Source organism: Engraulis encrasicolus, chromosome 19 (genome assembly GCF_034702125.1).
Source record: "Engraulis encrasicolus isolate BLACKSEA-1 chromosome 19, IST_EnEncr_1.0, whole genome shotgun sequence".
In the NCBI taxonomy this organism is placed as follows: domain Eukaryota; kingdom Metazoa; phylum Chordata; class Actinopteri; order Clupeiformes; family Engraulidae; genus Engraulis; species Engraulis encrasicolus.
This window is the reverse complement of record NC_085875.1, coordinates 6,572,516-6,586,161: the sequence shown is the minus strand read 5'-3', so window position 1 is coordinate 6,586,161 and position 13,646 is coordinate 6,572,516. Positions and strand designations below refer to the sequence as shown.

Genomic DNA, 13,646 nt, shown 5'->3' with positions numbered 1-13,646 from the left:
AGTTAAGTGTAATGTAATGTGTGCGAGTGCGGGTTCTCACCTTGCCGTCGGGGCTGAGGCTCGTGTATGGAATGTGCGACGGGAGGTAGGTGTGGTACACGGCACAGAACGCCAGGCCATCCGACCAGCTGCTGCTGAAGTTGGTGATGTCAATATTCTGAAGAGGAAAGAAATAATTGAATAAATGAAAAAAAAAAAAATCTTATTTCAGATTCATCTTCTGCCCCTCTCCTCCTCGCCGTCAGCCAAAAGTTAAATGTGGGGAATTCTGACAGCGGACTGCGAAAGTGGTCGGGAGACACCGTTCACTTACTAACTAACGACTTATTTAAGCATCAGCTACACAGTAAATAACCTTTTAGTACTACCTTGAGTCCCTTTCATAATTGCGGTCAATAAAATATCCAAAACTTTGCTACTTACAGTAAATGTGAAGAATAATATGTGCAACTCAGTGTTTCTCCATCTTCGCTTGTATTTGAGTGCTTGCATTGCGTGTATACACACAGAATGAGAGAGGAATTACTATCATTACAGTTGCCAGAGCAGATGGCACGGGACAGAAGGCATTACTTAAGGAACACACGTATTTCCATGAGTCAGATGATGTACACATAATAGGCCTATACTGGTAAAACTATTATTATTAAGTAGGAGTCTGTGTGTCGTGTTGCTGTTGGTCTCTGGAGCTGCTTGCACCAACAGGGCTTACGTGTAAAACCAGTCGGTCTCATCTCAACATTCACTCCTAACTCAACACAAATCCAACTACAGACCTTCATAAGCCTTCTACTGACTAAGACCAGTCATCAATTTCACCTAGTCAGGGCGGAAGGTGTAAATGTTAAGGTCTAGAACAATTTCTCCAGTTACCACAGCAATGGCAGGTAGACCCACATTAAGATGAGGTAGGGTTTAGAAAGAAATAGTAGTCAGGGAGGTCATGGGATATTACTACATCCAATCAGGACAACTAATAGGATGATGTATAGCCTGGGAATTCACATGCTGCACTGCACAATTGTTGGTCCCTTGCTGAAATCTTTGCCTGAGTTTGTGAGCCGAAACAAAGAACGTCGGGAAGGGAGAGCAAGACATATTAGATACATGAAAGCTTGTAGTTTGTTCGCAGATTAATCATGTTGACACCAGATGCGCAAACAGCTTTCCATTAAGCTTTAGATAGTATTTTAAGTAGTTTAGATCAACCTCCCCTTCGAGACAATGAATAGACTGTTCCCAGACTATATCTCACAGGTGATATAGTCTGGTGATAGCCAGGCGTGATGACAGGTAGCACACACACTGCGGACACTTGAGATGTATAGATATGATGCTGCATTCACGGTGGTCACAAAGTCGTAAATCCTGACCTTATGCTCGGGGAAAAAACATCTTTCAACTCCACAGACATGTATAAAAGTATATCAGAAGTTTTGTGAGCCGCCCGAACCTCCCGACATGTCTTGAAGGCAGCATAGGGCCGAGCTGAGTTGTGTGAGAGCCTGTGTGAGGGGGTGGTTTTACAATGTGTATAGTGTTTTACATGAGAATAGTGACAAAGACATTCTATTCTATTCTATTCTATTCTATTCTATTCTATTCTATTCAGGCTTTAAAATGTTGGTTAACAAGCTTTGGGAATATTCTTTTTCATAAATATGATGCTCGTTGGAGTGTCTACATTTCTACGCTAGGGCCTCTGAGCTGAGCTGAGTGAGAGCGTGTGTGTGTGTGTGTGTGAGTGAGTGAGGGGTGTTTACAGTGGCCCCGGCCTGGTGAGCGTCCTGTCCGAGTACCTTGTAGCCCTGGGTGCGACTCTGACACCAGCGTAGCAGTGAGTTCCTCTTGGAGCCTCCATGGCGACGCAGCAGACGATTGAAGTCATCCTGAGGCCTGCTGAGACTGACACACACACACACACACAGACAGACACAGACAGACACACAGAAAAACACACAATGAATGAAAAAAAATCAAGTAATGGACAGGTATTGAGTGTCAGACCACTCTGGATGGGGCTATTGGGCAATGGTTTCAAAACAAACATCAAAAGGTCAGGCCATGTTGACTTAATATACTGTAACAGAGTTGAGGTTGTGAGAACCATGGGAGCCCAATGTGCAGAAAAGCATTCACTATTCACAGGGGGAAAGTCCACACTTCAGTCGGCCGGTATACTTTGAAAGTCCAGCAGCAAAGGCGACTTACGAGGTCTAATTCTGGCTTCTTAAGCTGTATGTCTGAATGAACCACACGGTTATTACAGATTGTTGGTTTATAATGTGATGCAAACTCTCAGAACTTACTGTAAGTCACATTATAGAAATCCAATAAGACTCTCTTATAGTTCATTCTCTTAGAGTTCATTCTTTAGACCAGTGTTTCCCAAACTTTTTTCCCTGCGCACCCCCTTTTACATTTCAGTGAGGTTCGCGCACCCCCTAAGCAAATGTTGCACAACCGCACAATTTGAGCAAAACTAATTTCCAATAGTTTTTTCTGCCATCATTACAATGGAACTTGCATGACAAGTCTAGGAGTTATAAATTACACGTAAAGATGGATCCTTCCAGCATACAATTCACCAAACAACATGTAATGTTCATTAATTCTGTAAAAACACACATTTCAGCCAGTACTCTATTCAGCTCGCGCACCCCCTTGTGGCAGGCCGCGCACCCCCAGGGGTGCACGCACCCCAGTTTGGGAAACCCTGCTTTAGACAAACGTCACTAAAAGTCTACAGTAAACACTACTCAGAGATGGTCGATCACACAAATGTGCTGTAAAAAATAATGACAAGTTCACTTGGAAAGTTGAATGAGTTACGCAAACGTACGTATACATCTATACATTACTCTAAATGATGGAAAGCCTTTCTCACTGATTAGTGAGATACATCTATCATTTTTTATGAGTACTACATTAGGCATTCTCCTACAAAGAAATATATTGTGTGTGTAACTTAAGCTTTCAATCAAAGCTTCAAGTGCCAGTATTCCCCAAGCACTGTGAAGTGTACCATTCGGAACTTGATGTACTGTTCTGTTTTCTTCTGTTCTGCGAATGACTGCATCAGTGCAGCATGCCGTAAAGCCTTGAAAAGAAGGGCAACATAGCACCCGGCCACTGAACCTGTATCCAAATGTGCGGCCTGGTCCTACCCACAAATTCCTGCCACGAGGCACAGCTGAGGGAGCAGTTTGTCATCTCTGATTTAAGCGAGCTAATCTGGGGTACGTTTCTCGAAACCATAGTTGCTAACTACATTAGCTACTTTGTTGTTTCCAATGCAATTTCCCATTGGCAACTACCCAAGTTGCTAGCTGGCTAACAACTACACTTTCGAGAAACGCACCCCTGAAGTATAAAAGGCCTGGAGTGCTGTTGCTATAAGGTGGGTGTGGTGGATTCGTTTTGCATGGATGGCTGATTGGCTCACCTGCTTTTACTAGTAGTGACAGGGAAAGAATCTGTGAGGTCAGGAATAGGCAGGCGGTCCGATTCCTCTTGTTTGCCTTCAAAGTAAACACGCACAAAACACACACAGACACGCACACACGCACGCACACAGTTTACATTTGCCAGCAGATCATAGTACACAGTGATTATGACATCAGAGGGACGTTTCTCGGTTTGACAAGGGAAAGGCTCCATTGAAATGACGCATTGTAGAACCAACCTGAATGATTATTGTTCAAGTTCTCCTGTTTGTCCTGACCCCGCCTTCCCCTGGTGTCTGACGTGCCCTGAAATAAAAATAGTAATGATAAAGAGATTTTGAAAAAAAAGTTCACAGGATTTTAATATTATTGGAAGTAATGAGAAGAAGCTAAACTTAAGTCATGCTTTTTTTTAAAATTAATTGTATTGATGGTACTTTTTGGTTCTTACTTTACTGCTGGAGGCAGATGAGGTTGTGGTTTGGGAAGTACCATTTAGCAATACTGGGGAGGTGTCATTGGAAACGGGAAGTCTTGAGAGGCTCCTGTGGGGGAAAAATGATCAAAACATTAAATCAGGCAGATACGATTAGCAACAGTTGTCACAACAAGCTCTCAGGGAAGGTACAAGGATAAAGAATCATGCCGTTGTTCATTTAGCCGCCCTACACATCCCAAGAGAGGGACAGGGACAAGCGTGAAACATCACTTGGCATTTCATTTGGATATGATTGGTAATGGTCAAGCCATTTTGCGAATGTACAAGTGTGCTCTGCATGCCACCACAGATATCACACTTCGCCTTCCAGGGGCATTAAAAAAAAAATCCTTCCAAAATTCTTTCCCACACTGCTGCTGGAGCGCAACAGCTGATTAAACCTCTGGGCTTCACTATTCACTTTCCAGGCATAAAAAAATCTCTTCCAAAACATTCCCCCACGATGCAGGAGCACGACAGCTGATTAAACTCCATGGCACCAGCAGCAAGCATCAGCAGAGGTGGCGGCAGCAACACTGTACTACTAATCCTGTTTTGCGCCCGTTTGGCATCACCCAGGCTGCACAATTATTCAAGTGGGCGCTTACAGGATGAGCGGGTCTGGCATATCAGGGGGCAGCTCGGATCACAAGGCAAATAGAGAGTGGAGGGGACAACACCGAGCTTAAACTGTGCGCCATCACTGGACTTCACACAACACAAGTCTGATGGTCGGAAACTTCTCTGCTGTATTGTGCACGCAACAATTACCCTTGAAGGAAGTGTCAATAAAGCCTATAAAAATAGTCCAGGATTACAAAGTAGTGGCAGCCAAAGGCAAAATGAGTGGGTGTAATGGGTGAGTTTATATCACAAAGGCTAATTATATGTACCAGGCATCAAGTCTGAACCTGAATATCCATCTGTGGTCTTAGCTGGGTGAACCAGGGTCTTCATTTCACTTTGTGTGCAGACAGTCTGGATAAGTGTACCTTTGCGTTGTGATTGGTAGGCACTGGGTTTGAAGTTAAAATACCATTGTTTGAGTTCTCACTTTCAGTTGGCCAATTTTATACTAAAAAAAGATGAAGTTGGGGAAACCAAAGCCCTGAAATAAAATTATGGTGAAAGAGATTGTATAGATTTGCTATGGCAGTGATGGTCTGAATATACTCTGCCTTACATGTGCAGTAACACATAGAGGCATGGACAGGCATAGATGTGGTGAAGCTTTTTATGGGAATTTCTCAATAGGGCAAAGGAAGCCGTTTAGTCTTAGACCTACAGTTTTCCAAAGTCACCATCTAATCCAAACTCAGTTTTGACAAAAAAAAAAATCAGAAGCTGCAATCCAGTGCCACATATTCCAAATGACCTGGTTTCACCCGTCTAATTAAGTCATGTGCACAGATGAAACCAGGTAATTTGGGAGTATGTGGCACTGGATTGTAGTAGCTTCTGAATCCAGATTGCCCAGCAAAAACATTGGAAATATATAGGTACTGCTTTTTCGGTTTTATAATTCATTAGTCCAGGTGCTGCATCTCACCTGGAGCATCCAGCACCTGGTGGTAATAGTAATAGCACAATAGTAGTGAAGCTTTCATGAAACATCTTGGGTGGAAATTTCCAGTTGAAATCCATTTCTATTTCAAAGTCAAGTTGAAAGTGAAAGAGAAAGTGAAAGCCTATTGGGAAACTCAAACTCCCATAGTCACTGTGACACAGCACTCCACAGCACACAAGTGTTCACTGCACACTGCACATAACGAAATTGCATTTTATGCCTCACCCGTGCAAGGGGGCAGCCCCCAATGGCGCCCCAAGGGAGCAGTGCGGCGGGACGGTGCCATGCTCAGGGTACCTCAGTCATGGAGGAGGATGGAGGAGAGCACTGGTTAATTACTCCCCCCACCAACCTGGCGGGTTGGGAGTCGAACCGGCAAACTTTGGGCTACAAGTCTGACGCCCTAACTGCTTACCCACGACTACCCTCAAAGTTGAGCAGATATGACTTCTTCTGCAGTATAACCGTGCGAATAGACCAGGCGCGATGCGATTCAAGCGACAGAGTGCAGCAGCAAGCGATACAAGCGATTGAGGAGACTAGAGTATGTCCGTACAGGCAGAAGGCAAAGCATTCAAGCATTCCCATTGGCTGTGGTCACTGACCTCTATACAGTCAATGGCTGTCGCGGCTTGTCACCGAACCGCGTCATAGAAAGTTGAAAAGATTTCAACTTCAAACTGTCGCGCTCGTCGCGCAAATCGCTCTAGTCTCCAGAATCGCTTTTGTCACGCGACTCAATACAAAGTCAATTACTTCCGTCGCTCGCCTCGCTCAGATCGCCGCTGGTGTATTTCTGCGGTAATGCTGCAATGCTGCATCTCACCTGGATCTCTCAGTGGTGAGGCTCCTGCGGGGCTCCTCCCTCCTCCTCTCCCCGGCTGCCAGGCTCCTCAGGTAGCACTCTGCTACCCCCTTGCCACTGGTGCTCCTCTCCCGCCCCCTGGAGAAGGCCTGCTGTGTCTCAGGCTGCGTCCGTGTCTGTGTCTGTGTCTGCTCCTGTGCTACTCTGGTAGGGGAACCACGCGGACTTTGTCTTATGAGGCCCTGGTGAGAGGTCTGGTTCTGGGTTTGGTGCTGGGTTGTGGTACCAGTGGTGTGTCTCTGCTTACTTTCCTCTGCGAGCTGGGCCTGATTTGATTTTTGTCAAAAATTGTTGCAGTCATTGGTTATAGGCTCATTATTGATTCACATCAGCCATCAAATCCACACATGCATCCTGTTCTACTGTAAACTTACAATTTATCATAATTTTTGGACATAGACATGCCATATTCTGAATGTAAGATCATTTAGTATCCAACATAGAATATAAACAAAAACCAACCTGGAGGGGTTCCAGACGACCCTCTGCCTCCTTCTGTGCCCTCTGGGCGTCGTCCAGCCGCTGCTGCCAGTCCTGCTGCTCCTCTCGGAGGGCGCTCAGTTCCTCCTCCGCCTCAGCACGTAGCCGGTCGGCCACGGCAACAGCCACCTGCAGATCAGCCTGGAACTGCTGCCACTCACCACGTTCCGTCTGCAAGGGAAGGAAGACATGTCTGAATATTCTCATTCATCCAGGTGGGTAAATTCCATGAACATACTTCAGTAATATACCTAAGTTAACCTACAGAAAGTGGTAAACTTGTTAACAGATAGCCCAAAAGATGTCATTTAGTGAAGAAAAGTAGCACTGCAGGTTCGTCTATTAGATGATTTACCACTACTTTTGTTTTATCTTATTTGGATGTTTATAACATTTCACTGATCCCCGTCCCAACTTATTTGAGACGTGTTGCAGTTATAAAATTAGAAATGAGTACATATGTCCCCTAAAACAATATTTTTTCTCTGTTTTGACACTTGATATGTTGTCTTTTCACTATTCTCCATCTAAGGAATGTATTGAATGTTTTGAAAATGATAGCATTTTGATTTTATTCTCAGTTTACCAAACTTCCCAACTTCACTGGAGTTGGGGTTTGTACTTGGTATACACACTGGCTGGGTCATCTAAATCAAGAGTTTAGTTCTATGCAACAGAGGCTTCCTTAAGGAGCTTGAAGATGTTTCGTCTCATTACTAAGAGCCTTCTTCGTCACCAAGAGAAGACAGTTATAACCCTAATGTGGGAATCAGAAGAGAATTAATTTTTAGAATAACCCCTCTTCATATGACGACGGCCACATGTCGAGGTATGAATTGGTCTGAGAGTCATTGGTGGTGGAGGGAAAAGATCCCAAACAACTGTTAGTCACCTTGAAGACCAACTTCATAGATCACAGATGATCTTAAAAAGTCTGGACTTTATAGAGTGCCTAAAGTCAGACAACCGTTCTACTTCCATGCTATAGGTCACATCTTGACAAAATTTTGGATAGAAATGAATGAAGAGAGTCAAGCTAAATCCTGATTCTACTGTATTTGACATGTGCTCCGGATTTCATACATGATAGCGGATTGGAGGATAAGTTTGCTCTGTCCATTAGATCCTATTCAAAAATGTTGAAATGGAGAAAAATGGAGAAATGGAATAGACAAACCGAATGGAAAGGAGACCCTAACAACCACTCATTGCTACAGAGTTCAGTTATTGCAAGCATCATCATAGAAATGAGACTTTATTGAGGAGAAACTACAACCCAACCTCACCGCTTGTCTACACTAGAGGTACACGGACATCCCAGATTCAGAAAGTGGAATTCCTGTCATGCATTCCTTCGTCCTGCGGTCACATTAATTAAATCATGTGTTTGGGAAGCTGTTCTAAAGTAGGTTTAAGGCCGGTTAAATTCATTGGCTGGAACAAAAATATGTAGAAGGAATTTTATCTAGATCATCAGAGAACAGGGGTGGACAAACCCAATTAAATGGAGAAAGTAAATGTCCCACCATCCCTCTGGCCTGTGCCCTCCACCCAGGTGATGTCATTAATTATCTCAGCTAGCCAAGGATCAGCAGGCTCAGTAAATTGGCAAGAGCAAATATGTGGCAGGAGCAGGACGTTTACTTTCTGAGCCGGGCTGGGATGTCTGCCTCTCCCACAGAGAGACAGACTTAGTAGGAGATCTAGTATGTCTGATATGGAGGTTATGTAACCTCGCCGGTCAGGCCTCCTCGTGCTTGTTCAGTGGAGAGCACAGCACGGCAAACAGTCCATCGTGCTACTCTGGAATAAGCGACTACCACCCCCCACTCTTCTAGTGATGTAAGCAAACCACTCTAGAATATAGAGCAGGTGTGGGGAACCTTTTTCATTCGAGGGGCCACTTCAAATTCATCCAAGGACCGTAAAAGTCCTCAGAGGGCCGTACTATGAACTCAAACCAGGATTTCCCATTGAAGGCAGCCACCTTTAAAACAGATCCCACCTTCTCTAGGTCCCCTGAATATAACGTCATTGTATTGCAAATGTATTTTCTAAGATTCCTAACATTTTATAAGATAAATATGTCATATTTCATGTGAAGCTGCATAACATTAAATCGGGGGCCGAATAGAACGGCCTCAAGGGCCCCAAACGGCCCTCGAGATATAGGTTCCCCACTCTAGAATATAGAGATACCAGGAGACAAGGGAGTACTGAAGGAATATGAAGTAGTTCCATGGTTTCTATGTCTGTAAACCTCCATAATTACCTGGTGGTTTACGTGTGTTAATTGCAAACAAAATAGCAAAATCCAAGGGTACCTTTTAACAATTGCACACAAATCAAACACTGAGAAGAACCAGTGAGAAGTCAATCAAATGTTTTCGTATTTGGGTGGATGACGTTTAAGGCCGTAACACACAAAAAAAAAAAGTTTCTCAAATTCCTGAAAAAAATGATGGATAAAAATTGGAAAAAAATAGAAAAAAATAAAGCACTCAGTGGTCTGTGGAATTTCACCTTATTTTTGCCATTTTTGGGAAAATGTGGCCTGCATCAACACATAGCATAGGCATGTCACACCGCAGGAAAATGGAGTCACACCACAGGGAATTCACTGCATTATGGCCATTTTAATCCTTTTGTATACATGACTGACATCTGAGCTCGTGCTAATTTGATAATGATATCGTGTTTAATCTTAATATGTGTTTTCATTAATAAAAAAAATCTTTTTTTCCTCCTATAAGAGCAGTCACACCACAGGACACCATAAAATGAACCTAAGCATTGCGTGACAGAAAGATTGCAATATGAAGACATATTAAGAGGTTAAGAGTCACCTTAAACTTCCACAGCACTCTCCAATAACTGAGGTACTGACTGGTTAGGAGCCAGTCTTTAAGACCCTTGTAGTTGGCCTTGCAGCTGCCCATTCACAAACATTGACATACATGTCACCCCACAGGACGCAATTTGTGTTACGAAATAGAACTTGTAGTTAATATTACTGTCTTGAGTTTTTTCCACATTCACATATCTTAATCTAAAGTTAAGATTTATGCAATCATGCCAAATGCTTCATACATTATTCAAAATGTTGTTGGTTAATTTATATATATATTATTATATATTGTTTCATTAATGTTACAGTCACACCGCAGGAAATTTGACATATAAACCTTTACATAAATCTTAACAAAAATGTTTCTTCTCATCTAAGACTAATATGAAACATAATGTACCACATCTTCTTTCATTGACATTTGTTTTTTTAAGGAAAATAACAGTTTTGTAGGTTTTTAACCAATGTTACGAAAAAACAAGGCGTCACGTCTCCCACCCATTTACATTTGCATTTGACAAATGTATTTGTATTTGCAATGCAACAGATGTGCACATGGTCTGCATTGAAATTCTAGTCATACACAGAAATAATTCTTGAACGTTTACCCTTGTGGGTTGAATTTAGACAGGGTCACTAAAAAAAAAGGAGTTATACAGACCTCAAATGAATAAATAATCCAACGTGTAATTATATGGCAAGTAAACCTTTCTGACCCACATATTCTTTATTGTCTTGTCAGCCTCGGAAAGGGAGTTTAAATGAAGCAAATGGGCTAAGTTTTAGCCGCTAAAACATTAAACCACAGAGAAAAGACGACGGCATGTTTATTATTACTCATACTCCTTATCGACTTGCCATGTATGTGAACTCGATATCACTCAACAGCCACCATTTCATCAACATGTCCATGAAGATCAAGCACTTAACCACAGAAAACCTTTCCCACAGAAACTGGACCAGGGCTGGCCTTCTCTTTCTACTCCAACTCCCTCTGCAAGATGCCAATAGTGATGAATGCTTCGTGGCTAAATGAAAACAGTGAAGGACGAGGAAAAAAATCACAGAGATCCCCACTTAAAAAGTCTTGAGGTCATCCTTGCGACGAGGCTTAAGCACTAGCAGACAGTGGCAGTGCTGTTGTGCCTACCCAGTTCAGGAAAGACGACTGCAGTGCACTGCACCCCCTCCGCAGAAGAGTGCCTTCATTTGGACTCAGTGGCTCAGAACTCCCAACAGCAGACAGCTGCAGCAGCCAGCAAGAATGTGAATGCTTTACAGTAAGGATAGACCGATATTTATATCGGTATCGGTATCGGGCCGATATTTGCATATTTTAAGTGTATCAGTATCGGCTGATACGCGTGTGGTTTTGGCCGATATGCAATATTTATTATTTTATGTCATTCAGATTTTTTTTAAAAGCACCAAGACACTTAATTTTTTTATTACTTGATTGTTAGACATTACTTGATTGTTAGAGAGGGTGTTTAAATGTTACAAGTTTAAATGTTACAAGTTACACCTGGAAATTTTTTCATTTTTTAACCTTTTTTTTACCCATATCGGCCCCAAATATCGGGTATCGGAAATCGGGTATCGGCCAAGGGTGATGGAAAAAAAAAAAATCGGTATCGCATCGGCCATTAAAAAACCTGTATCGGTCAACCCCTACTTTACAGCACATGGATGGGGGGCCTTTGTGCATGTCCATGCAGCAGAAAGAACCTCAAGCCTTTTTTTTAATTCTTTTTTTTTAAAGGACACACTAAAAAAAATACCCAAAATGCAATCGTTACGCAAGTCAAGACAGATAAGAGTTGCAGAGAACTGTGTCCAAAAAAAAAGAGATCTTGAGGGGGATCATGCAAAAGATTAGACATCCTTGCATGCCACTGAAGCCAAAGTGAAAAATGTTCCAGACGTGCTGAAACACACTTCATTGACTCAAATTACCGGTAGCTGGGCTGAGCAACTGAAACCACCACTGCAGTGAATGTATGCATAATCGCTAAAACCCAGAGAGTTGGAGTTTAGAAGTAAGTGGTAGGGGCTGCAGAGTTTGGAAAGGTGGAGAAGGATGAGAGAAGCCAAGATGACGCCCCCTGAACCATGACCTGAGCTAAACTAAGCGCCCTTTGAAACAAGACTTGCATAGACATGGGGGACCGTCGCTATGCTGAACTTAAAGCAGATGCTTGCTCTCTGCCTCTCTCACTTTCTCTCCCTCTCTCACCTCCTCTGTTTCTCTAACCCTACTCTCATATGGAGAGCGGGGGTGGAAGGGTGTGTAAGCCAAAATGGAAAAATGAAACCACGAGTCATTTTGTGCGTACAGTGCAGTCAGAAAGAAACCCATTCTCTCTGGATTTGGATCAGGCACGTATACCCCCCCACCCCCACCCCTCTCTCTCTCTCAAACACACACACACTTCTCCAAGCTGGAGAATGGTCATACAGAAAGTGGAGGAGAGGGCAATCTCCGTTCTGCTTCATGGTTCCCATGCAATTTCATTGGATCCCCTTCACTAATGCACTTCTCCTGTATAACTTAGTGGTTTGGCCTAGGGCACAGACAAGACAACAGCATCAGCAGCATCTGTGAAACTAAGCATCTTTACCCTCATAAGCACATGCAGTGCTACAGTAGCACAGTCCACCACATGACGGTGGCATAAAGGCAGGTGCAAACAAATATCTATCAATAGACAGGGTAGGCAAATGATATCAGCACCATGAAACAGCAGTGTAATAAACATAGTTATTTATAATAAAATTAAAAAGTAAACGCTGTGTGAACAATACTGGGGTTTAGGTGCATTTATCCTGCTCTTGGATGAATGCCATCATGGGGATATCGGAGAGAGGCTGGATATGGAGGGTTTAGGGGGTAAAAAACTGTATACTCCCCTAGGTGGCCGCTGGTCTCTGCCTGAGGTTTCTTCCTGGCTATAGGTTTTTTTTCTCAGACCTCATTGAGCTTTTTCCCCCTACAAACTATGAATCAAGTGAAAAGGGAGTTTTTCCCTCACCCCTGATGCCACCAGGGGCCACATCTGAGCGCCCAAATTTAGTGTGACTATCTATGACTTATGCTGGACCGAGCCACTATGGACCTTACGCCTCTAAGAATCCTGGTCCCAACCTAAGTGGACCTTATGACTCTACAATCTCTATCTATCTCTTCTTCCTCTGCCTTCTTGCCGTTTCTGCCTCTCCTCTCTACCTCTCCTTTTAAATCCATCTCTAACAATGCTGTTTTTTCCCATTTGTTAAGCACTTTGAGTTGCATGCCTTGTATGATACAGTGCTATATAAATACAATTATTATTATTATTATTATTAAAATTATTATTATGCGAGTGTGTATGATGAGAGTAAGTAAGTGTGTGCGTGTGCCCGCGAGCACATGTGTGTGTGTGTACAGGTAAGTGTGTACGTGCACAAGTTAGTGTGTATGATGAGAGCAAGTGTGTGTGTGTGTGTGTGTGTGTGTGTGCGCATGTCTGTGTGTGTGTGTGTGTGTGTGTGGGCATGTCTATGTGTGTGTGGGTGTGATTATTCTACTTGGCAGCAGTGAGGGGAGGGAAGCAGGGGAGGCCGGCCAAACTTCTCTTCCCTCTTCCCTTCTCTCCTCATCTCGTCTGACCAGCGCCTTCACACCACAGCTGCGTCCCATTAGCCCATCAGCAGAGACGCCGCACACCCATGCACATACACATACACTGACTGATACACACACACTGACTGATACACACACACATACACTGACTGATACACACACACTGACTGATACACACACACATACACTGACTGATACATACACCCTCAAACACACACACACACACACACATACACTGACTGACACACACACACACACAGACTGACACACACACACACACAGACTGACACACACACACACACAGACTGACACACACACACACACACACACACACACACAC

At 43.3% G+C, this 13,646-nt stretch overlaps 1 protein-coding gene across 2 annotated transcripts in view; it reads right to left on the bottom strand.

The window, feature by feature from the left end:
• si:ch211-195o20.7 (cytospin-A) overlaps nucleotides 1–13,646 on the bottom strand; it is a 28,308-nt gene that overhangs the window by 3,181 nt on the left and 11,481 nt on the right. For both annotated transcript variants that reach the window (XM_063183540.1, XM_063183539.1), the window contains exons 5-11: nucleotides 6,819–7,007; nucleotides 6,318–6,622; nucleotides 3,898–3,991; nucleotides 3,686–3,752; nucleotides 3,446–3,521; nucleotides 1,800–1,905; nucleotides 41–157 (exon numbers count right to left, since the gene is read on the bottom strand). In XM_063183540.1, the coding sequence (XP_063039610.1) occupies nucleotides 41–157; nucleotides 1,800–1,905; nucleotides 3,446–3,521; nucleotides 3,686–3,752; nucleotides 3,898–3,991; nucleotides 6,318–6,622; nucleotides 6,819–7,007 (954 nt within the window). The remainder of the gene's footprint in view (nucleotides 1–40; nucleotides 158–1,799; nucleotides 1,906–3,445; nucleotides 3,522–3,685; nucleotides 3,753–3,897; nucleotides 3,992–6,317; nucleotides 6,623–6,818; nucleotides 7,008–13,646) is intronic.